The sequence below is a fragment of the Numida meleagris genome, chromosome 4, assembly GCF_002078875.1.
Source record: "Numida meleagris isolate 19003 breed g44 Domestic line chromosome 4, NumMel1.0, whole genome shotgun sequence".
Lineage (NCBI taxonomy): Eukaryota > Metazoa > Chordata > Aves > Galliformes > Numididae > Numida > Numida meleagris.
The window spans coordinates 18,505,938-18,531,070 of NC_034412.1; the positions used below are offsets into that span (position 1 = coordinate 18,505,938).

The 25,133-nt window shown below is 38.9% G+C and overlaps 1 protein-coding gene across 7 annotated transcripts in view; it reads left to right on the top strand.

Moving 5' to 3' along the window:
• PXYLP1 (2-phosphoxylose phosphatase 1) overlaps window positions 1-25,133 on the top strand; it is a 54,371-nt gene that overhangs the window by 6,727 nt on the left and 22,511 nt on the right. For 5 of the 7 annotated variants that reach the window (XM_021397186.1, XM_021397187.1, XM_021397189.1 and 2 more), the window contains exon 3: window positions 7,900-8,031. In XM_021397186.1, coding sequence (XP_021252861.1) covers window positions 7,953-8,031 — 79 coding nt within the window. In that variant the 5' untranslated portion in view covers window positions 7,900-7,952. Of the gene's footprint in view, window positions 1-4,014; window positions 4,158-7,896; window positions 8,032-22,948; window positions 23,029-25,133 lie in introns of those variants that run through there. The other 2 variants (XM_021397191.1, XM_021397192.1) reach the window with 2 other exon arrangements.

Consider the following 25,133-nt stretch of genomic DNA (forward strand, 5'->3'; position numbering starts at 1 on the left):
GAGGTGATCTCTCTGTCGCCATTATTGTAATCTAAAATGTGTAGATTCCTTAGAAATGAGGACTTTTTAAAAATTATTGTTTTTAATACATTTGGACAGATTAGTAGCTGGCATGGAATAAAAATGGGTAGTCCTGATAAGCTGATGATGAGAGAAAGAGAGTTTAGGAACAGAATGGTGAGAGAAATTCTGGTTATTTGAAGTGTTGCAAAAATACATGTGGCGGCAGCAGCACGTGTTTGTTGTAATGCTGTTAGTAGTAGAACTGTTTTTTTCCTTACAGTTTAATGCAAGGAATGTGTTATTAAAAAAAAATCTTTATAGCAGAGAATCAGTCTGCTGCAAATATGTTTCTGTGTAAAACCTGTCCTCAGAGCAGTGGTCCAGGGAAGACTAGTGTGACTTGGAGAATGTGAAGTTTTGTACTTGTGTTCAGTTTCTCTTTATAGTTGGAAAGAAAACAATTTGTTTTCCAGAATGTTTTTTTGTTTGGTATGACAAGGTACGCCATTAATGAGCTTTCAGTGATCTTCTTTGATGGGCTTTTTACCATTTTTTACTTCACCGGGGTATAACAGATTTTTGTGCGTTCATAATTAAAAACAAACAAACAAAAAAAACCACCAAAAAATATGCTTTATTTAGTTTAGATTTTTGTTTCTATTGATGTGCATAAGTTCTAAAACCCAAGGGTGTGAAAAGGTTTTGCTCCCCTGTTAATAGAAATTGATGATGCAGTCATTAAAAACAAACAAACAACCAAACAAAACCAACTAACCAAACGAAAAAAAATCACAACACAAAACCAGCAATATAACTGAACTGTAAGAGGGGCTATAATGAGGATATATTAGGCTTTAGCACTTGGTCTTGTAAACTGTGAAGCAGGACAAACCTGGTAGAAATCTTCTCCAGCGTCTTTGCTTTGCTTTGTTTTGATGTCATCCTTGTTAGTGTAATGGTTTAGAAGCAAGCCCAGCAAGATAACCTAGATAAGTTGCGTGTCCCTATAGTATCTGTCACCATGCCTTTTTTTGGGTTCATTCTGTGAACGCAAACCTAAGGATCCTATGCTGGATGTAACCAGCAGTAGCTTGGATCATTTTTAGCGCTTGCAAACAGTGCCATAAGTAGTAACTTAAACCCTTATGGCCAGCAAAATATTTATTAAGTAATCTCTAATCTTCTAAGATCTTCCAGCTTTTGCATCTATAACTTTTTTTGAGGAATAACCAAGGAAAGAGAAATGCTGTAAGAAGTGCCTTATATATGCCTTTGGTATAGGGACACACTGTATATATGAACTATGGTGGGTATTTGTTTTTTGAATGTACAAATACTGACTGACTTAAGGTAATCTAAAGCCTACTAGGAAAAGTGGGACTTCTGGCACAAACTAGGTCATGGACTGGTTACATTAAACATTCCAGAATTGTTTCTGTGTGCAGTCCTGTTTTTCTCCTTTGTTTACTGTCAGAGCTAATTTGCACTCCTGTGAGTTCCTCCCGGCAGGGGCATGTCACCTCTTTGTCATGGATGATGGGAACAATTGATGTTCTTTATAAATAACATAGCAAAACTGATAGAAGGAAAAGTTCCTGCCATCAGTGTGCTGCTACAGACTAGGCATGAAGGCAGCAAGCTGTCTCTGTATTGAATTGTTAAAGGGGGAAGAGGAGGGTGAGGGTGGAGAAAGGCAAGAGACTAACTTAAAATTGATTTCTTTTTTTCTTTAATAGATGAACATGCAGGATTTAGAAATGATATTTGAATTGCAGCTGTACAGACTTTACTGGTATATTTTCTTAAAAAAAATAATTGCGTCCTATTTTCTGCCCGTTTTGCTATCTACATCCTGCTCTCCAGTCCGCTGTTTCTGTCTTCCAGCCCTAACTGAAAGGAACAGAAAATTCGTCCATTATGGTGAATAACTTGCTCTAAGTCTGAGCTGTACAAATGGGTTTTGCCCTGAAACAGAAAACCCTGAGGGAGAAGCTTCTGAGGAACTGCTTTGGTGTGATTGTAGACTGACAAACATTACACTCGTGTAGAAACAGCCATGTGGAACGGAGTTGTTCCATCTTAAAATATTGCTTCCTTAGCCTACAGTTTCTTTTTTGACTTGAGTCAGCCTGGGGTTTCGTGGGATGGTTTTTTTTATGGTGATGATTGATTGATTCATGTTAAACTACTTTATCTTCCATCCTCCCTTCTCACCTTCCTCTCTTTCGTAGTGGTTAAAAAAAAAATCAACAAGATTGTAGCCAAATAATTATTTTTCTAAACAATTCTGTGCATGAAGATTGCTATATCTCTTTTCAAACAGAATAATATTTTCCCACTTAAAAGAATGTTGTTCCTATCTCTCTCCCCATCCCTCAAGTTTTTCCTCCAATAGTCAGTAGTGAGAAAGAGGCCTTCAAAGCAGTATTTTCAAGCTCATTAAATGTAGTCATTGTGGCGGTCTCAGCCTTCTTCAATCTTTCAACCTTTGAAGCTGAGCAGTGGAAGTGGTTTAGCACACCTAGGATTTTGGAAATTTGAAATCTGCATTCCTTGGGGAGATTTGGAGATCTCCCACCTGCTTCTCAGTTTAAGATGTTTGCTGCTGCACTCTGTTATTTCTAAATCTCTTCCAGCTTGTAACAACGAAAAGGCTTTGAAACTTATGTAAATTTACTGCACACTGAAAATAACGAGTACTGTATAGAAGGACACAACTTATTTGAGTAAGAGATCTGTTTGATCTGTTAGCTTTAATGAAGTAAGAGCTTGTCTTGGCAGCTTTGACAGACTGGACAGTGCTGTTGTGCCATTTTCAATAGCTTTTGAATGTCTCAAGAAGACCAGCTGTACCAGCATGAGGATTTAGAACTGAGAAGAAAAGGAAGACTCCTGGAACAGGAGAAAAGAGAAATTCAGATGTAGATATTTGAATGTTCTAAATACCAAAGTAGGTTAAACTTGAGTGACTGAAATAGCTGTTTGTTTTTTTAATCAGATGCTTGCTACTGAAATGTTATTTAACTTGAAATAAAATTTTTAGAATATTTTATAGCTAGCTGTTACTTTTTATATATTAATATCTACTAGAGCAGAATTACATATTCATTCCTTTCTGTTGTGGAGTGATACATACTAAGGTTTTTCTAACCATGTCTTTGTTTATCTCTGATTTTCTAAGGCTCAACAAGCTGCTGACCTGTTTGTGCTTTCTTTCAAGTTCTGCGCTTTCCCTGGTAGCTAACTTCCAGCTTAAGTCATGGGGGGAGTGGACAAATGTGAATAATGTTACTGTGTAGGTTTTATTTAATTTTATCCATGATGAGATGTATTTCTCATTAATGCTTTTTAAAAACTGAATACTTTTTTTTTCCTGATGGGAAAATGAAGAATTATGATTAACAATTTTGCAGGTGCTATCTTTGTTGCTTTATGGTGTTATGCAAAATACAACATCAGTGGTGCAGGAATGGTATGCTCAGTTTAAATTGCTGAAATTAGAGTGAACTATAGGAATTTTGGGAGGGTTACCTCAATGTGGCAATTACAAGCATGAAAAACTAAGCATGTTGTGCTGACCTCAGCACTGGTTCTTTCTCCTGAGTGATCCTGTTTCCTCTCTTCTCTAATTCTTTCCTTAGATGTTTGTAGCAGTGGTGGGTTTGGTCATAGCCACGATAAACTAGCCGCTGTTTTTCATCCCTGTTGGGAGGGTACGACAAAACCAAAATAAATAAAGAAACCCACCACCACATCCTTTAAAACATCAAAGAAAAGGTTTGGCATGTGCTACTTGCTTATGCAGATATTTTCTGCAGCTTCTAGTTTAAGAGTATGAAGTTCTTCATGTGTGAAAATGCCTGGATGCTGGACTTCTGGATATTAGTAGATGAAAAATATACTGCCGGGTAGTCAGCGGCTGAATGACTGGGGAATAGTTCATTAGTGTTTTGAAAGTAAAGGCAGAAGTCTTCATTATTATTGTATCAGGAACCGTCACCTTCATTTCAGGCATATTTGAAACAGAGCTTCTGTTGGAAAATAAACCTGCAGATGTAGAGGAGGAAAGATAAAAGATGCATCAAAAAGCAATTACAGGAAGAAACTCTCAAGTTGCTTATTGTCTTCTGCATGGAAGAGACATCACGTTATAAGTAGGTCCCTGTGTTCTTTTGTGACTTTTTTTCTAAAACTATCTATGAGTGTTATTCTGAATGAATTCCGTAATGTCTGTAGGCTTTTTATTCTCCCTTGTAGGCGGTATAAGTTTGCAAGAAAATGTAGTTGTCTTTGGCGTATAGTTAGTTTCAGATTTTATGCTTTCTTTTTTAAAGCTTCTATTTTTTTTTGCCATTTCATCGTGACTACTTTTGCTTGCTTGTATTTCAGCAGTGTGTGTCATTTTGTTGTGCCACATCAGATAATACAGTGATTCTATTGAAGTAGGCTTTGACGAGTACTATTGATTATTTATGGGGACATGCTATTTTAATCAAGTAAATTCATTTAAGCTGTCATGGTGAGTCAGTGTAGAAATGTGCTTATGCTTCATGCTAGGTAGTAGGTTTGCATTCTAGATGGTTACAGATAATTTAGAGTGCGTAGCAGTTTCAGTAAATTGGTATAGATGTTTGGTTGTGGTGGTTTAGTGTTATGTCAGACTTAATATGAGCCTTAAAAGCATTGATCCAAAGGTATTTTCAAGGCCTGACTTAAAATGTCCCAAAGAAATAGCTCGGCTATTCAACCCAACTTCTCTCTATACCTTGCACAGAAGGAGGGCGGTGCAAGGGCAGAAGGCTGCTCATGGAGTGCTACGTAGCAACACTCAAGCAGAGCTGAACAAAAAGTAGGTTAGTTACGGCATCTGCTCTGCCGGGAGCTGCGTGCTTAGCCCAAGCTCTTGGCAGCCTCCTGTGTGTGATCATAGACATGCTGCCCTCCCAGCATTTCTAGGGAGTCATTAGCTTTTTCAGTTGAAATGGCCTAAAACAGAGAATGTGATGAGCCTAGTTGGAGGTATGGGTAATATTCTGACTCCCTGGCCTGGCCTTTAATTGCAAGACCATTTTTACCCTTGTGTGAGCATTCAGTGTCTTACATAGCACAGGTTTGGCATAGTCTTGTGAAGTAGGTGAGAAGTGAAGGGGCTCTATATGCTTTGAGTCGTTCTGGTGATAAGTTGAGATGTGGAATAAGTTTTAAAGAAAAAAGAGTTCTGTGAGTAGGTAATTATACCGCATAGTGTGGCTCAGAACTAGCCTTTAACTACCTGTATTTAGATATAGAATGCTTTATTAACAGCTATCCTTCAGAATATCTAAACTGCTTATGTGTGTCATGCTTGTAATTAGCATTGTCTGAATAAAGTTTGGGTTCTGTAGGTCTTATTAATCCAGTTCTGCGTTCTCTCTTGACTAAAAGTCCCATCATCAATGGTGAACTTAAATCAGTGTTTTTGTGGCGCACCTCAGAAGCAACTGCTGGAGTGCTTAGTACTTAAAATGGTGAACTCTGCCTGTTTGCAGCAGTACAAAGGTGCATAGTCACCTTTGAAAGCAATTGGTACTTAGCTCTTTTCCTCAGAGACAGATAAGGCCCGTGCCTGGAGTAAGGTGGTATGGCCATTTGGTGACCCTCGAGTACTAAGAGCTTGCAAGTGACCGTGGTGAGACTGGGGCACGACCTGCACTCTGCCCTGTGTGCAGAGTAAATAGGTAAAGATCAATATGCTCTAAATGTCATGTTAGCAGCAGGTGTTCTACAACACTGCAGCCTCTGGTTGTGTTTGGTTATGTGGTAGTGTGTTCTGAAGACCCAAAATGCGTTCTGTTCTGCTCTGCGGCTTGTTTTGTGTTCTGTCTGCACATAAAATAGATTTTGTAGGGAGGTAAGGCTGTTTCATTTTTCCTCCTTCCTGAGGCTCTTATTTTATTTTTTTAGCTCCCTTCTTATGATATGCTTCCAAATGCTCCTGTCACTGAATGCTCTCAATGCTTTTTGCGCTGTCTTCACTTAGTGTTTGCTGTCTAAGAGCTACTTTTCTCTGGGAGTACCTCATGTGCCAGTACTGTTGGATGGAGACTTCGGGTTCAGCCTTACATACGTTCACCTGACTCCTGGCTCTGTGATATCAAGTGACAGTTGATGACAGGTTGTACTGACAGGTGCTTATTTAAGTTACTCAACGGCAACTTTTCCCATTCCTAATCAGTTGTAACACAGTGACTTCTAACTTAGCAGGACTAATATATTTAAATGAAAAATCTTTCTGCCTTGTTTATCATGTCTTAACTATTGCATTGAAAGTGAAATGCTTTAAAATTTCTGGTCTTGCAACTAAGATTTAAAACTAGTTAAACTTCTGCTTTAAACTGTTTTGGTAGTGTGAGATGTTACCCCCCTTTTCTCCTGTCTTGTTATCTTTCCTTTTTTTGTGGCAGCTTTTATTTGTGCAGTGACTGTATTAATAAGTGTAGACTGTGCACAAGAGCTTTTGTTCCTGAGAGTTTTTAATGTGTTTTACCGTCTTCTCCTATCTGAGTCTAATTTTGCTTTTTCCTGTGGTTTCCCTTCTGTTCTTCCATCTGTCTGGTTTAACTGCTTCATTCCCTTCTAGTGTTCTCTATTCACTAATCCTTTTACCGTCCTCCCATCACAGCTTTGTTTAGTTTCTTTGGCTTCAGTTCATTTTGGTTTCAGCATACCTTTCACTAAGATGTTCCAGGATAAGCTATGATTTTGTGAAACTGGAACCGCTAAAATCATCCCTTCTCTCTCTTTTCTTTATTTAAAAAAAAAAAACAAAAACTTTTTATTACTGCTTGCATATGTCATTTGTGGTACTCTTGGTATTTTGGAAAAATACTGTAATAGATCTGGTTTCTTGCTTCTCAGAATCTCCATTTTTTTTTTGCCATGGTTTCTAGAAGCTGTGACAATAGCCCTTGAAGTAAAATGAGGCAGAGACATCAGTCAAGCAAAATATATATATGCATAATACATTTCATTGCAAGTCTCACTGATTTCATTTCTGAAGCATTGCTCCTTATGCTCTTGGTCCCTTTGCTTAATCCTAAATAGATCACATTGGTCCAGTTCGTAGATCACTACTCCTTCGTAAGACCAACCGCAATAGATAAAACAGGAAATTCAGTGATTCAGAAGACATTTTCAAATATTAATAAGAATATTGATAAGGAAAAAGTATCTGAATTTGGAAGTTGTATTCTAGTTGGCTTGTTGGTGCTCAGAGGCTGACATCAAGGTCTTGGTAAGATGGTTAGTTTTTTGAGTGCAGAACTACTAATAAGAATTCTGTGATTTTGTAACTAATACATCTCTCTATGAAAAGATAGATAAAGGAGAGATGTATATGCTTTGTGTGTAAGTGATTTCATTCTCAAGGGCAGGAAAGAAGCAAGAGAAGTCTCTTTCCATGGGCAAATAAATGCCAGGGCAATAAGAAACACTGCTGGGGGAAAAAGGTATTTTCTGTCAACATATTTGGATGCAATGTCATAAACAGAACTTGATTCAAAGAATCAGAGAATCTTAGAAGATTCCCTGCAGCACACTGTCAGTGCTGGGAAAAGTCATCTCTTCCACATGAAAGCAGCTTGCTTTTTTTTTTTTTTTTACCTTAAGAAAAAGAGGAAGGGGAGAACCTCAACCCCCCACTGTTCCTTATATGGGCATCTATCAAAACAGAGCAGCAGTTCAGCAATTTCTATGCGCTTTACTTATTTGGGTATTTTCAGGAGACTGTTTTTTTGTTGTTGTTGTCTATTAACTTTTGCAACAAGTTGACACCATCAAAAAGCTATTTTAATTTTCTTAAATATAGCTTATACTTCCACCTCTGAAATACATTTACCAATGTTTTGTTGTTTGCAGAAACCATTGACACGCGAAGATGAAAGCATGATGAGAAAGCAGAACGAATAATAATGCTTTTCCGAAACCGGTTTCTGTTCTTGCTGGCTTTGGCAGCCTTACTTGCCTTTTTGAGCCTCAGTCTACAATTCTGTAAGTGTGTCTTCCTTGTGTTTTCTGAGTAAGCTGATCTATAGACATGTTTTAAAAATGCCTGTGCTTACATGTTGCTTTCTTTTTGTATTTAAATATTTGTAATTTTTTTCAATAATAGGGAAATAAGTATAGGAATAAAAATAGTTTTGTGTGTTACATAGGAATCCATACAATCTAGAATCTATTCAAACAAGATTATTTCAGAAAAAGTACTAGTTTTGCAGTGTAATTGAGTAATTCAATGTGATTTAGTCCTTCTATTAATTTAAATCAAATGCATTTGAGTAAAAACTGCTGCAATTTGTATTTTACATTGCATCAGACTAGACCATGGATTGAAAAAAGCTGTGAGAGTGTTGAGTGTTGGAACTCATTTATGCCCTCCCTTTAGGAAACTTTTAACTGCTGAATTAGCTCATCATAATTGATTGATTTGTTTAAGAAAAATAAATTACATTATGCTTCTGATCAATTAATTGTTGGTCAATCCAGAGGGTGGTCGTTTCCTGATGACTGGTAGGAAGATGGTCCTGAACGTTTGTTTATGTTGACAAATGAGCATTGTGCCAAATGTCTGCTTATCACTGTATTTATAAATAATATTGCTTGCAAGTTAAAGTCACGTTGCATGCATAGAATACATGGCAACATAATTATTTGCTGACAGAAGGTAGGCAAGGAAAAAGACATACCTCTAGTATAGGGTAATGTTCTTCATTGTTGTTCTTGCTGTCTTGAATCATGGGCTGCATGAAAAGAAGCATAGCTAGTAGGTCAGAGGAGGCAGTTCTCCCCCTCTACTCCTCTCTCTGAGACCCCACCTGCAGTGCTGTGTTCAGTTTTAGGCCTCCCGGTACAAGAAGGTCATGAGCCTGATCAGAGGGCTGGACCACCTCTCCTACAAAGACAGGCTGAGGGAGCTGGGGTTGTTCAGCCTGGAGAAGAGAAGGCTGCAGGGAGACCTCATCGTGACCTTTCGGTACTTAAAGGGAGATTATAGACAGGAACGAGATGGACTTTTTACATGGACAGATAGTGACAGAACAAGGAGGAATGGCTTTAAACGAGAAGAGGGGAAATTTAGATTAGATGTTAGGAGGAAAGTTTTTACTCAGAGGATGGTGAGACACTGTCAACGGTTTACGGGCGTTAGGCCCGATTCCGTGACAAAGGGGACGGGGGACCCAAGGGCCCACGTCCCGGGGAAAGGGGAAAAGGGTAGGGAGATGGCCCTGAGAGCAAAGAACAGCGGCAACAATCTGAGGAGAAACAAACTAATTTACTAAATAAAATATCGGAATGCAAAACAACACACTATAATACAATATAATTACAATTTAAGCTGATAAATCCAATACAGAGAGAGAGAATGTCCCAAAGTCAAGGTAGGCCTTACTCTACTACCGACGATAAGACGGCTGGAGAGCGAGGTGCTGCCAAGACGAGAGACGGCGGAAAAAAAGGGACGAGGTCTCGTGATCTGCAAGTTTTTATACTGCGAGCTTCTATCTTTTCCCTCCGGCTGGAAAATGGTAACAAAGGAGCAAAGTACCGTGGGGACTGTAGTAGTCCTTCTCTTCTGAGAACTAGGTATGTCCACTACATGATGTTATGATGTGGAATACCAATAACCGAAAATCACAAAACCATGACAGACACTGAAACAGACTGCCCAGAGAACTTGTGGTTGCCCATCCCTGGAGCTGTTCAAGGCCAGGCTGCACGAGACTTTGGTCAGCCTTGTCTACTGTGGGGTGTTCTTGCCTGTGACAAGGGGTTGGAACTAGGTGATCCTAAAAATCCATTCCAACTCAAACCATTCAATGATATAATTGTAATGTAAGATTGATTTAAAGCCCAGTGATCCTTCTGCTGAGATATATATTTGAGTTTGCATAGAGTGAGTAATTTCCTGACTTGCGGCTAAAAAAAAGGATAGAGGATTACTTTGGATTTAGTGTCTTCTGCGTATATTGAACAGTTTCCTTCTTTCATTCTGTTACAACATTCTATTAAAAAAAAAAAACCAACAGAAAAGCAAACAAACAATAAAAGCATTTGATTTTGTTATAATCTTTAAACTCATTTGCACGGAGTAGACAAATCTGTGGCTCCAAATTCCCTTTTCAGCTTTCTGTGAGTACATGACTGTTAGTTTGATTGTAGCATGTCTTCTTGCAGTCAGGCTTTTTAGGGCTCAGCCCTGATGCTGTATTGTTGGATATGAAATGCGTATAGGGTGAAGGTCTTGGAGGAATCTCAGCTGAAATATGAAACTGAATTATTCAAAAAATGAGTTTTGTTTAGAAAAGGTAGAGGATATATAGGAGGATGAGTCACTTTTCATCAAAAGAGCAAGTTAATTTTCCACTTAATTAAGAGATAACACTTGTGCAGAAGGGATTCAGGAGATAGATAAGTTTGAGGGGTACTTTAAAAAGCACTTGACAAAAAGCAACCATTATGAAGCTTAGTGCCAATACCAAAATGCATATAGAAATTTTTACAAAATGAGAACTGCAATATAAGCCAGCAGGGACCAAGTAGCTTAGGATATACAGATAACCTAATATTTTAACTTTTGCCAGCGTCAGCTTGTAGAGAGATTAATTTACACTTGGAACAAATGCCATCTCCAAAGCTAAGGCAAAACTCTCTTCTATCACCATATGGAACTATTATAGATACCACCTGGAGTTTGGGGAACTTAGAAACCAAACTGAAGACCTAAAGCCAGAATTACATCTTCACTTGCCCCCCAGAACAACCAGCAAAATTATTTTAGAGTCTACAAGAGCTGTAAAAGAGAGTTTAACACTTAAACTAAGGAAATGCTTGATTCTGAACTTGAACTTTTAGTGAAATGGGTTTGCAAATGCTTAAGGAAATACATTGTTAATGGAAGTATACTTTCACTTCTGTTTCAGAGCAGAATCTTCATTCTGTCTTTATGACTATGTCGTTCCTGCTGATACTGCATGACATGGAACACTTTTCTGTAAAAGGGTGTTAAAATACAGACAATTTTAAGTGTTGAGCTCCATGGGAGACAGAGAAGTGCATTTTTTTTTTTTGTTTTAAATAAAATTGCAATTACTATTTGTATTTTTGGTGATGAGGTTTCTTTTACTGCTGATTTAAAGAAAGGCTGTTTCTTGTATCACTACGTACTTAATAGATCTGTATGGACTTTTTTTTTTACTATTGCCAGGCCCATTCTATGGAATGACTTTCCTTGCACTGAATCTGATACTCTGAGATATTGCACAATTTGGAGATGTGCATCCTTCACTATTTGATTCTTGCTATTGCACAGTGTGGCAGTAATGAAGTCTTGTTTCATGTACAAACTTTTCTTCTGAAAGCAATATGCTTGCTTTTCATCAGACCATAGAACTTAGCTTCCAGATTTTTCCTTCTAAACTGCCCGATGCAAACTGTGGTTACGTTGCTTTATAATTTGAGACAGATCATGGAATGAAAATGAGAGTTAATACAGTTGCCCCAGCCGTTATTTCCTGAAGTATTTGGTGTGGAAATCGATGTTTTATGATCTTCTGTTAGCTAGTAGCACACAACTTTGAGGAGGAGGGCTGGTAATCTTAAAACATGCTGTTACTTTTCTAATCAGTGAATGTTAAAAATGTCTCTTCCTCTCTGTGGTAGATTTGTGTAGAAAACTGAAACATAGTTGTATAAATGGTATATATCTTCATTTCTTAAACTTCTGCTGTAGGGCAGAGCCCTACTTCCATAAATGTTTGATGCTTTTCCCTTCTAGTCTATACCTAGAACTGAAGCGATCTGAAGCCAGACATGTGAGCTGTAGCTGATTCTAAAGTGAAGCAAGCAGTAAACGCTGAATTCAGAGGGTTTTCAGTAGGTTCTGAATCAATATTACAAATGGACCACACTGGGATGTCTGACAAGATTACAGTCTACTTGAGCTGTAAGGGTTCAGGCATTGCTTGCAGCAGTTAGCAGCCCAGTGTTTCAAGTCAGGTGGAAACCGATGCTGGTTTGCTTCAGTAGACTGTTGTGAAAGGTCTGGAACTGCTTTATAAGCAATGATTTCTCGAGCTGCAATGAAGTGGAGATGGATGTTGTATCTGTCAGCAGTCTTAATGCTTGTCTGCTCTTCCTTGTAAGGCAAAGTCCCAAGGCAATTGTTTGAGAGCAACAGTTGTCACATCTGAAGTTTAGACACAAGGAAGAGAAACAGTGGAGAAAACTGGACCTCAGAGTCTTCAGTATTGGTAGGCTGTGGCAGAGCCAGATTGATAGATCACATTGTTTCCTGTTCTGATGTTTGTTCTTAGACTCTTTCTTTTCTGAAGTGGTTTCTAAGTTGTGATCTGAATGGCTTTGCTTTCCAGTGTTTTTCATCAGCCTGGTACTCCATGCAGGTAGAGCATACTCTCTATTAGGGCTTAACTTACAAGGTGGATCATTGAGAAAGTTCTCCTCCAACTCTAATTAGAGAGCTAATAGCTCTGAGTGCTAAAAGTATTTCATCCCAGCAACAGTTGCAGTGAATTGACATCCACCTGTTGGCAAGGCTCTGTTTTGCCAGAGCCGTGTGTTGGGTATACCAAGATAGCAGAGATGCAGAAGGCAACTCTTTGGAGCAGCTGATTCATGTTTGTTGAAGATGTGCTGGATGGGCTTGCTGGATCAAATGAAGTTCTGTCATATGCTGGAATATTCAGCTCCTAATTTCTTCGCTTATTTTGAGTGCTGTGGGCCACTCATATTTTATGAGAACTGGAGAGTGCACCATATGCAATCATATCAGAATGTTGTCTGTTGGAAATGGTGATTGTATTAGTGCACAGACCCTCTGGGAAACTTGTTTGCTTTAGTAACCCCATCCCCTCTGATGTGATTACTGCTGTTCGAATCCTTGCTGTGTGACCAGATAAATCCGTACAAGAGTAAGGTTGAGGCACGTGGAGCTCAGCATCCTTACTATCACTCACTTCAGCTCCTACTGTAAAACAAGCTGCGGTGTGGTGGATGCTTTGATCGTTTGGGGAGAAGGCTCCAGGGCAGTGTGTGCTTGTGCCAGATGCTCAGCAGGGACTTGCAGTTGTGAATAGGGATGTGGAAAATGATTTAACTATCCCACTGAGTCTTTCTTCTTGCAAAGTGGGTTGTGCTTCCTCACCTCCTGGAGCTGGGGCTGCGTTTTGAACTGGTCTCCACTCAGAACCAAAGTGGAGATGTGAGCTGCACCAACAGCCTCTCACCCAGAGAATGGTAATGGGACACTGAGAAGAGCTGGGGTGTGCAAAGGCTGTGAGTAAGTGTGTGAATTGGGTTTTTCCAACATGTAATTTCTGAAGGGGAGACTGGGAGAGGGCCCCTTACGTCCAAGGTATTGACTAAGAAGCCTCTGACAGTTCCTAGATGGGATACATATCCAGAAGTGAATTCGTTACCATCTCTTTCCATTCCTTACCACGTCCTTACCAACAAACAATAATTACTGGTGTTTCTTATTTTAAGAATATAACTTGTCATACCTCTTTTCTTACATTGATCTAAAAAGCTATGGCTTTGCAATCTTTTCTTGATGTAGACAGCTTGTTTTTGTCATGTGTTACCTGCACGCTGAATTAAAAGGAGACCAGTATCTCCCCTCCTAAGTTCAGCTTTCAAGATCATAAGCATGGCAGGTTTTCCACTAATAAGAAATCTGTTTTCTTTTTTTCTCCAATGTACTAATTTAATCTATTTTTAAGGGGAAAAGCAACCTACAAATAATATATGCAAGGCTGTGTACTTCTAAGTGGTGAATTAAGAAAGCTGGTTGTAAATGCACAGCTTTTTTTTGGTCAAAGATGGCTTTTATGTTTTAATGGCAGGTTTTAATAAGATGTAGTTTTTTTGTGATTTTTTAAAAGTTATGGTATAATGTACTGTCCCAGAAGCAGAATGCATGTTTACATTTTGTAGAAATTCTCACTTGAAGGAAAAGGAGATAAGAATACTTCAGTATAATATTATGGGATAGTCTTACTTTCTCCCACAAAAATGGAGCAATCGTTTTAAAATATCTACTTTAAAAATAGATGGGCTTAAGACAGGATCTGACCAACAGAAGTTACTTGGCAGGCTGCAGAACTTAATAAATCTTCTTTAAATACATGTTTTGGCTCCATCCATCATGGTTAGTTGAGCTGTATTTAAACAGTTTAATGTGAGCTTTATGTTATATGTTATATAAAAACATATATGTTTATATGTTATATAAAACATATAGTTGGAGGCTTTTGTAAATAAAGCCTAATACCTCTCAAAAATGAACTGCAGGTCATTAGTTAGGCTTTAGCAAGTCCTTACTACAGTAATGGGTTAAATTTAGAGGGAAGGAGATGAGACTAGAAAATCATCATCGTTTCTCTTGAAACCCAACTCCAATCATTCTTCTCGTACCTACAGGAAACTTTCAAAGTATTCAGAACATGTGGAATTAGATCTTTTAATAATTATAGTAAGATACTTCTCAGTTTTTTTTTTTTTAAATTAATCTTGAGGGTAAGCAACCTCTTGGGGACTGTCTCATAGTTATGTTCCTTTATTTAATCACTTGAATTTTGCATGAATGGTAAACAGCAAAGGAAAATGAACATTAGGATAAAAATGCTCTTAATTACTTGCAGAAATTAGTATTGTTATTAATCAATGTAAAGACTAATGTATTGATCTTATTTCCCTCTCTCCATATATTTGACCTGGGAGTGCTGCTTGTTGTTAAGCCATCTTTGTTGAAGTACCAGTGCTTTCATTAAATCATTCCTCTCAAACTGGGCTCTTGCACTGATTGCAAATAGAGCACAAATACGTACCACCTGCGAATGATTTGTTATCTCTACTTGTATGTTATTTAAACTAACTTGACCTACATCTCTTTCAAGGGCATGAATTACATCTTTATCTTTCTGCATAGAATGGAGCCCTGCTATCTAGAGATTCTTGGATTTAGCACCAGATTGTGGATTTAAAATCAAATGTGGATAAAATATGACACGAGGAAGGTTATAAATTTCATTCCCTGTGGCCATGTGAAATGAATCTGTAGTTTTATTCCATGAAAATGTGAATTGGGCCTCATTTTTTCTGAAGCACTCTTTAGACAATGGCCCTTATGCAGTCTCTCGCTATTGTTCAGGCACAAAAAGTGGAATTATCTCTAGTCTAAGAGGCTCCCTGAGGAGTGCATTTATTCTTTAGTGAATCGGACTACTCGTTTGTTTTCCACATCAGTGTTGTGGCAATGTAAATGCTGCAAGCTGTATTGCCTTTGAACTCCTACAACAAATTCTAAAGCAACCATACCCATAGCTCATTTCTATGTACCCTTCCATGTTCACGTGTGCTAGACTTCTGGGAAAGCAGGGGCAGAGTGATTGCATGGAATTTTCTTCAGGTAGCTTGCAAATTTTTTCTTCCAAACTTTTGATGTTGTTATTGTTCTACAGTTCTTTGAGCTTGCTTAGTGTTAGTCTGTTATGAATATGGTAGTTTCTTTAGAAACAGGTTGCATGGGACTCTAATAGCATCATTGCATTTGCAGACAATTTGAGAGGGAGCACACAGAATAGGTAGCTCAGATTTTCTGCATTGCTTAAAGACATGTTCTTTCTGGTTTTTATTTATTCTCTATACAGAATATATTCTTTGCTCTTCAGCTTTTTTAAAAGTCTCTTTCTTTTATGTTGCCTCTGTAAGTCAGTGGTATCATTTTTCAGAAGAGGACAATTTCTATTTTAATTTGTATCAATTTGATGAAGACCAATTTCAGGTAAGAGGTGGGACAGCAAAGGATTTGGGAATTACATCTTACATCATCATTGCTTAGTCGTAAGCAAGCCGTCCAGACATCTGCCTACCATTGTTCTCAGCGGCAGGAGGCTTTAGCCTACTTGTGTAACTTTTGAGCCATTTATGGCTGAACTCATCTGGACAATGCCCAGAACAATCTGATTTGAATTAGTGCCGCCTTGAGTGGGCCGGTTGACCTCCAGAGGTCCATTAAAGCAAATTATTAGTTTATAGCAGTAGGTTGATTAAAGTTTTTTTTTCCATGTATACTTCTTTTTTTGTTGTTTGTAATTTTAGGAGCGTTACCCTAATCAACTCAAGAAAAGCTTGTCAGTCCAATTCTCTGCTCGTCCTTTATTATAGCTCATGGATTCTGAGTTGGGGTGCCTTACTGGTAACTGCAGACACGCTTTGGGTCAGGATGTCTGTCTGCCTTAAAGCCAAAATTAATATTCCTATGTATTACTTGTATATTGACCTAAGCTGTGTTTTAACAGCTGCAGCAAGTTTTTTTTATTTAATTCTGAAAATCACCTTATTTTGTTGGCAAAAATAGTAAGGAGGGATATTTTTTTCTACTTGCAGCTGTTAGATTCTTTATATTTGGTTTGGTGATTCAGGTTTAGTTCAAGTAGGTTAAGTCTGTTTTATATAAGCCCTCACTTCTCCTAAGGGTATAGTTCCCTCTGTGCAGGGTTTGTATTCAGGCTTGGGCTTGGGATTTTCACAGCTATATATGTCAGTATTGCAGGGGCCGCTGTGTGGATGCAGTCCCCACAGCTGCTGCCTGTTCCACACTGTCTGGGAGAGGTGCTTTGTGCATATCTTTGCTCTTTGCTCACCTCTGGGCTTACTGAGAAATACAGAGATAGCCGTGCTTGATTCTGCCGCTCTCTGCTTCTCTCCCTGGTGAGCTTTTTTGTTCTTGCTGGCTGGGCAGTGGAAAGTGAATCTCATCCCTGAAGGCGTTTTCTTTTTCAGGTGCAGTTCATTCCCTTGCTGCATGCTGCCTTCCTTTGTACTTTTCTCCTTAGTGTTTTACAGAAATGACGTGATCAAAACAAAACCTGAATGTCATAAGCTAAGAAGGAAATGACAGCCTTGTCATGCTACTTTGTTTTAGTATACAAGCCCTTTGTTAATTTTTGCTGACCACTGTGATGTGAGATCAGTTTTCTGAGAATTCACAATCAATTCAGAATGCATTAGCATTATCCCTCCTACTTACTTTCATCGGAGCTTTTAGTACAGCAATGTCTATTAATTGCAGATGGATTCCTTGTGCAGTAGTTGTTCACTGCCCTTTGTTGGAGATTTGCCTATTGCGTCTTTATTAGAGGAATATTCTGGCACAAATGTCCCTTGCCTCGCTTTTTAGAGTGCAGATACAGAGCCTCTGTGGACAAGACTTAATGTCACTGGCTATAATGCAATCTCTTACCTTCAGCCTCCCCAGTTTTAGGAAAGCATGAACTACTTTTTAGGCTTCAGAATTGACAATAGGTCTGTTTTACTGAGTAGTGCTTGGAGCCTGCATTAATCCTCACTATGCTCCTGCAAACTGAATTAAAAACTATTTTTAGTTGTATTTTATGAATATGCTAGCTTTCATTGAATGTATCTGTTTAAGATAAACATAATATTCTTTAGATGGTTGTTCATGTTTCTTCTTCTCTTAATTTTCCTCTTGCAACTTATCTTCCCGGTGTTTTTACTCTTTCATTTGTGCTTTTGCTAGGCTTTCATTTTTGAAATGATACAGTGGCTTATTCGATCAAAAGCATCGCATCATTTGACTGTGAAGATTTTAGAAAACCATGTAATCTCTGTTCCTGAAGTTACTTCCCTTGCAACTTTTTAAAGCTTACTCACTGAGGAGAAAGCAGTGCTTACACATACTAAATGGCATTGTGGTTGGTTGTTAATGAGATGGGGTATTTAAAAGGCTGAGGCTTTTGTGGACTTCCTGCAGTGAAATATTAACTCCCGGAAAATGTAAGTGATCTCTCTTTATGATTTTTGAGAGCTGGTTGGATTAAAAGAGATGGAAGCCCTTGGTCCATGGTGTTATTTGGGCTTACCAGCTATGCACATTAATACTGGATGAAGACAAGAAATATGATTCACTAGCTTCCTCTAAGTTCTGTAGGTTGCCTAGAAAGTAATGCCTCCTGCTTATTTCCATGGAAACTACAACAGATACAGAGAGCACAATATCACTGCTTGACAGAGAGGGCTTGTAATAATCTGCACCAGTGGAGGTGACTCACAGTCACTGTTGCTGTGGCTGAAACACAACACTCAGTGCCACTCTATGCTCGGTTTGGTCATCCATGGTTTGGCCTCCAGAAACATTCAGCAAGCATTCATGAATGTTGATGGATGCATTTTTTTCTGTATGAAGGAATCTAATTCCATACCTTTACTTCATATGCACTTCCATGTCAGGCACCATTTTGTCAGACTGCCCCTCTGCTGCCATCTGTCACATGGCAACAAAATACTATGGAATATTGGTAGGAAGGTTCAACCTCTATTGCCATACCACCAGCATCTTCCTCTGACACACTGGGTCAACATAACAAAATAGGAGGCACTATTTTTGGAGCAGCCCTCGTAGTTTAGAGTAAGTGTCCTCAAGACATCAGTAATTCTGTTCCAGAGAAGCTGTTCCAAGTTCCTGATGCTGTGAGTATATCTTTTGTTACAAGCTTCACCAGCACAAAAATCTGTCAAGCACTACTGTGTTAAATATGCTTTTCTGGGGCTTGCTGCTGGCAGATCTGTGGCAGCTATCTGGCCCTTTACAAGGACAAACCCGTGAGCTGGCTTGGATATACGGTGGCATATGGTGTTGAGATCAGTTTCTTGATCAGATCAGTTTGTGGACAGAAAACAGTTGAGATTAGATATGAAACAGCAAGGTGCTAATTTAATGCCGTAGTTAAAATATTGATTTGCATTTGTAAGGCTTTGTGTCTTTGAAGGACACTGATGTAGGGAAGTGCCAGATGTCTGTGGATTGTGCTTGACATTAATGTATTAAACAGTTGGCATCCTCTGCAATGGCTATGGCTGAACCCTAGGCTTTGTGTTGTATCCTGACCCAGGTAGATATATAGATAGATAGAGGTAGATATCAGGATAGATACAGAGATAGATAATGCTGAGAACTGCAGTGAGCAGCTCTGTTAAGAGGTGACAAAGATGCTTTTACTTATAAGCTGATGTACAGAACTTGTTGCAGCCGCTGACTTGCTGTTATGAAACCAAGAGAGCAAGACATGCAGAGACGTAGAGGGCAGGGCACAGGCATGTCCTTTTATTTCTTTGTTCTTTTTAACCTATGTGTTTTTTTGTTTTCTGTTTCAGTATCTGGATATTGCTTCAATAAATGTGCTTTAATAAAAGTTATTTAAAGTTTCAGAAGCCATTCTGGGTATTTTGGTATGTCATTTAAGGAGGTCACTGAGGAGAAGAAGGCAGCCCGTGTGCACTTGAGGCTCTGGGTGACTGTGCTCCTATTGTTTCAGGTCTTTCAAAGGGAGGAAATAACATTTTATCGAGGATGATAGAAAGCAATACTGCACACTTCCTCTTCATATCCGTTACAATAGTGAAGCAGTGAAGCTTAGTAGCAAGAGTTAGTGAGTCCCTCAGGGAATAAACAGGGGAGTAAGTGTGTTAGAATAGTAGAGGGAACCTGTCAAAGATGTAAAGCATTATCAATGTTAGTAATGCCAGGTAACAGAACAGGAGTAACCACTGAACTGTCCTGAACTCTTCTGCATGGGCCATATTTTTATGTGATTGAAAAGAATACTCAAGACCTGATTTTCAGTTTGTGAGGAAAATACATACTTTATTCTGCTATGCTGAGTACTTTGTGTGGTTAGCCTCTGTGTTCAGTTCACATGCAAAATCTGCTAAGCATCTTTTTTTTGAGTCATGATGTAGTCAGTACTGCGCAGCTTTCCACTGTAGTATTTTTGAGATCCATAAAATGTACAGGACAAAAAGAAGTGATTGTCTTTCACTTAAAACAAAGGTCACCACCCACAGGTGAATTATGGCAACCTTATTCAGTGTTTTATGTCCTGAAGCTACCTTTTCGTGCTGACCTTTATTTTGAGACAATAATATGGAAATGGGAACAGTTGACAACAGCCTCTGAATCTGAATACAGCTGATAAAAGCTGTTCTGAAATTCTGTTCCTGGATAATTCAGCTAGATTAGTTCATGTACCAGTTGCTGAGTTCTGTAGACAGAGGCAGGGCAGAGCTTTAAAATCCTGTTGTGCTCATGAATCTTTTTAGATAAGTAACAGTGGCTGGGTCTGCTGTATTTATAAAGTCATGCTTTCAGGCCATGAAACCTCCTTAGTCTTTGTTTACTTAAATCAGTAGTCTTCAGGACACTGATTTCATAGAGTCATCTCTCAGCCTGATGAAGCATGGCAACTATGCAGATGTGTTGGTGGCAACGACTTCATTTACAGCATTGTGTTTATGTAACACTTCCCATGTGTGAATCCTAAATGAGCCTGTGGTAGGCTCGGGACTCGCAAAACTCTTTAATCGTAAGCAGCAGTGGGGCTTTTTTTAAATCTTGCCACTAAGTAACCTGGAGCATGGGAAATATCTGACCAGAGTGAAAGTGCTTAAAGGGCAGGAAATTGTCTAGCTTGTCTAGATGTCTAGTAGGAACCTCCTCCCAGCCCTTTGATTGAACTGGAGAGGCAAGCAGTGCGGTAATTAGTGAGAAGCTTTATGATCTGCACATATATATACACACGTATATATTTAAGAAAGGCGTGCATATATAATAGATGGTGATATCTTTTCCATGTTAAAAACTTCAACGCTTCAGTGTAGTAGGAAAATAAAATATACAGAGGAATTTTTTCTTTGGTAGGAGAAGTGGAAAATGACTGTCGTCTCTTGAATTTGAAAAGGCTAAAGCTTGCAGTCAGCACTGCTGTTTTATTGCTGTCAGGCTGAAAATCCTGGATGCTATTTAAGCAATGCCATATGCCCTCCTGAATCGTCAATGGAAAAACAAATGGGAGGTGGGGGACTCAAAACTGTAAAGCTCTTTTCAGAACCACATCTGGATTGAATAAATGCAAGCATCCATTGTATAATTTAATGTCTGTTTGAATTTCCTCTCAAAAAGCATAATGGTAGGTCTACCATGTTGTGTTTCAGAGCAAGAACAAGTTTCTTAGCATATTTATTTTCCTTGTGTAGGTCAGACGGGGGCCCTATAAAAAAAAAATAATAATAAACACAAAACACACACACACCAAAAAAAAAAAAACCCACAGCAAAACACACAATCTAATGCAGCTGGAAATAAGAAACTTTTTCTCAAGAATACGGGAGTGTGTTCTTAAAAGCTGGCAGAGCCACCATGCATGGTGGTCATGTGTAGATGTGGAGCTTTGAACAGGAATACATGGACAAGGCAAGCTGGCCTTTTGCACTGAGTCTAACAGGGAATAAGGATCTGAGTCAGTACCTGCCTAGATCTTGCTCCATGGGCAAGAGGCTCATTTTGGCAGTTTTCCTAAGATAGGAGAAGGCTTTAAGGAAACTTTTAAATTTTGATCCAGGAACAGTTTGGGCTGTTGCTGAGCAGGTCTGTGAAAAACATCAAAGAAAAGCAGCCAATTTACAGTAGTTCTGAGTTGTCCAGAGGAAGATTTGCATCTCAGTGGAAAACTTCAGGGGTCTGAAAACCAGAAAGGCTGACAACTTCTCTAAGAATAAACTTACAGTTACATTGCGTACAGTGAAATTGCATCAATATTGATTAGTAAAGTTGAGATGCACTTAAAAATTGTAGCTACAACAATATTAGTATTGTTACAAGGGAGAGAGAAGAGACTGTGTTGTGAAAGCTCATGCATACGTGCAAATGTCCATTTTGTTCAACTGAAATTTACCTTACCTTGTATTTGAGCTTGTGTATGGTGGGAGATCATTGTGAAGTCTTCTGTTTTTTTTTTTTCCATTTCTTAATAATGTTCGCATTTAAAAAAAACCAAACCAAACCACTTTACAGCTCACGCTTGTTCCCCTTTCCATCAGTTCTGACTTCCACCTAACTAGCCAAGGTGCCCCTGCAGCCTTCTAGCCCTGTTAAGTTTCCATTTCCTGTCAGTAAGCGTGTGACATACAGGATGCTTCTGAAAACTGATTTTTTTCCTCCACTTTAGAAGAGAAGCAGTGTTTTTACTTACTTGTGTAATGAAGAGTGGTTCCGGCTTCTAAGGAGAAAATTGCCGTATAGTACAGACAAGTTACTGCAAAACAGAACAAAAATAACCAAAGATTAAGGAACTATCCTAGTTCCTTAAAAAAAGATAAAGAAAAACAAGCAAAAATTTGAAGTAGCTTTTTGTTAAAATTCATCTTTCCAGTGCATAGTTCATCTCGGCCTTTGGAGGATTATATTCTTGAAGTTATATAGAACATCAGAGAAAATACGTCAGGAAAACCCAAACGTATTTGTTTTATTTTTACTGTGAGCTGAAAAATAGTCAGTTGCTGTACCTCTTCAGTGTGCATGTTGTTTTTTTGTGCTTTTTCTTCTGATTTCTTTGACCTTTAAAAGATGATGATAACTTAATGTTGAAATTGAGTAGTGGAAGTGCAGTAATGTGCTAGCTCTGATGGGCAGTGCAGAGCCATCTGCATTTTTGCTGTTCTTGGGGTGTGTACTTTGTGTCTTCAGTGGGTCTCTACCCACTGGGTAGAGTTGGCAGCTTCTTGTCTTTTGGGTAATTAAAACTTAAGATGCAATGCTTCAGTTGAAGTTGTGGGAAACACGCCTTAATTTGAATGTCACTGCTCCTTTCTTAGACAAGTGCTGGTGTACCAATACGTGACAGCTGTAAAAGCTGTGTTGTACCGCATGTGTCAGTGGGTGATCTTCCCTGCCAGGTGCTGCTCAGTACTTTGTTTGCTAAAGAACAATTAAAGCAATGCTGAAATTTTTTTACTGCCTGTGGAAAACAAACAAACAAACAAAATCTGTTTCTCCTATATATTAATGCTAATTTTCCATTAATATTTTTTCCAGTTGGAGGAGAGTCATTTGCTCACACATAGCTCTCTGCTCCCACCCTCGCTGTGTTTAGTGTTGAAGTCTGAGCTCTCCAGGTGAGAGGGGCTGGGGAGAGAGCTGGGGTTTTCAGCTGTGGTGACTGGGCCTGCAAGAGTGAAAGAGAGGGGCATCTGCCTCATCTTCATTAAGTCATAAGAAGTAATTTGGGAAGAAAAAAGGAAACCTCTGTGTTGTTACTTTGAAACAAAAGATGCAGTTTGAGGAACATGAGGAAATGCAAACATAGTAGTGGAGAACAAAAGCTTAAAAGTAGCGTGTTTCTAATATTTGCTCATGTAATGCAGGAATTTACCCTGCAAGGATCAGCCTATCAAAATGGGGAAGTTTGAGATGAATTTTTATATGTAAGAATTCAGAATGTGATTTTCTGTTCCACAACTTTGCTCTACCATTCCTCATTGCCTTCAAAAGCAAAAAAGGGATATTTTTGCTGTAGGAAGGGATATTCATGTGTTCATGTGATTGTAGGTTTTAACTTCTGGTATCAGCATATGGTATAGCAAGGGCCATTGCAGAAGTCCGTGTTTCTGCAGTGTGAAGTGCATGTATTCTTGGACTTGAAAAGAATGTTTGTTCAGTGATACCTGGATTCCTACTGTTTGGTTGTTACACTTTCAAATATTTTTTCTGAATATTTTTGGCACCATCTTCCTTTGAAGATGAAATGTATGTTATTGACAGCAAATAAGATTGTGCTGTAAGGCAGCAGACTCCATGAAAATTGCCAGAATTACTGTGATCTTTCTTATAGAAGGAAGAAGAGCAGCAGAAAGTCAGAAGCTGACTGTATGTCAAGTAGATGTACGCGTATGCGCACATCCCAGTCCAAAATTAACTCACCACTAGTGCTGAATGTTTGCAAATTTTTGGGAACTTGGAGGGATGAATCTGTAATCTCTGTTTGCTGTTTGCTCCCATTTGATTGTTCTGTGTATACCATGAGGTTAGGAATTACTGCCTGCATCTGTGAAGAAGTCGATGAGTTTGTACTTTGGGTTATCATTCAGATAATCAGATTTTCATAGTCTTTTTAAGAGTATACAAAGAGAAGTGCTTGCTTACCTCTGCTGCCCAGCTGCTCCTGCAGTCTGAAAGTTGTGCGTATGGGACAGTGAGACACATACTGTTGCAAGGTGGAATTACTGTGGAGAAAATACACTCCAAGGAATCTTCAAGGGTTTGTGCAGAAGAGCTTTTTGTGATTCCTGGGTTGAATTTAGACTCCCCACCTCCCTGCTCTTCTTTCTGCTGCCCACCTCCCCCATAGCTCCCTTCACTTTTTTCCTTTCAGTAGTGCACACAGCTGTTAGCAGCACTGGGGGAAGAAAGGCTCGAAGCTCAGAGCCTACACTGCAGTAGAAAGGGCAGCAATTGCATAGGAGGCTTTCTGCAGACAAACATCTAGCTAAACACCTAGCTTAACATCTAGCATAAGTAGCTTCAGATGTGGGCAGTCAAAGGCCAGACACTGATAGGACTGTCACCTCTTCAGAGGTTCAATGTGGACATATATATTGTTTTCTCCTCTGGACTGTGTGTTCACAAGCTTAGGAAGCTTTTTAAAGATCTTTATGCCCATTTTTCTTAATGATATCTGATCGATTAACTGCTGTGGAGCTAATAAGCCTTTTGTTGTTTGTGTGTTCGCTCAGCATTCAAGTACGGTATATTTGTGTTTATGCCTTTGTATATCATAGATAACGACATTGAGTGTTAATACAGTCTTATGTTAGAGGCACAAAACCTGTATTTAACTGTACAGAAGAATAAAATGAGAAGGGTGGATTGTCGTACAGGTGTATTTGAACTTCATTGATGTTCACATATGTTTGTAGTCACAAACTGTGAAAGTGACTCTAGGGGTGTGCTCCTCAGGTGCGAGAGCAGGACAGCAGGAGTCAACCCCGAAGTGACAGAATGTCAGAGCTCCTGCAGTGCTGCTCCCAGGCTGTCTCGTTTCTAAACTGACAGCTGCGTGCCTTCAGTCTTGTGTTACAAGCTCTTCATTCAGCCCATGTGTGTCTTATCTGTTTTTCCAGCTTGTTTTTGTTGCTATACATATTTTCTTCTTTGCTCTATCTAGTTTGTTTTGAAGAATTCCTGCCTGATCTTTACAATCTTTTAATATCTTCTTTTTTTT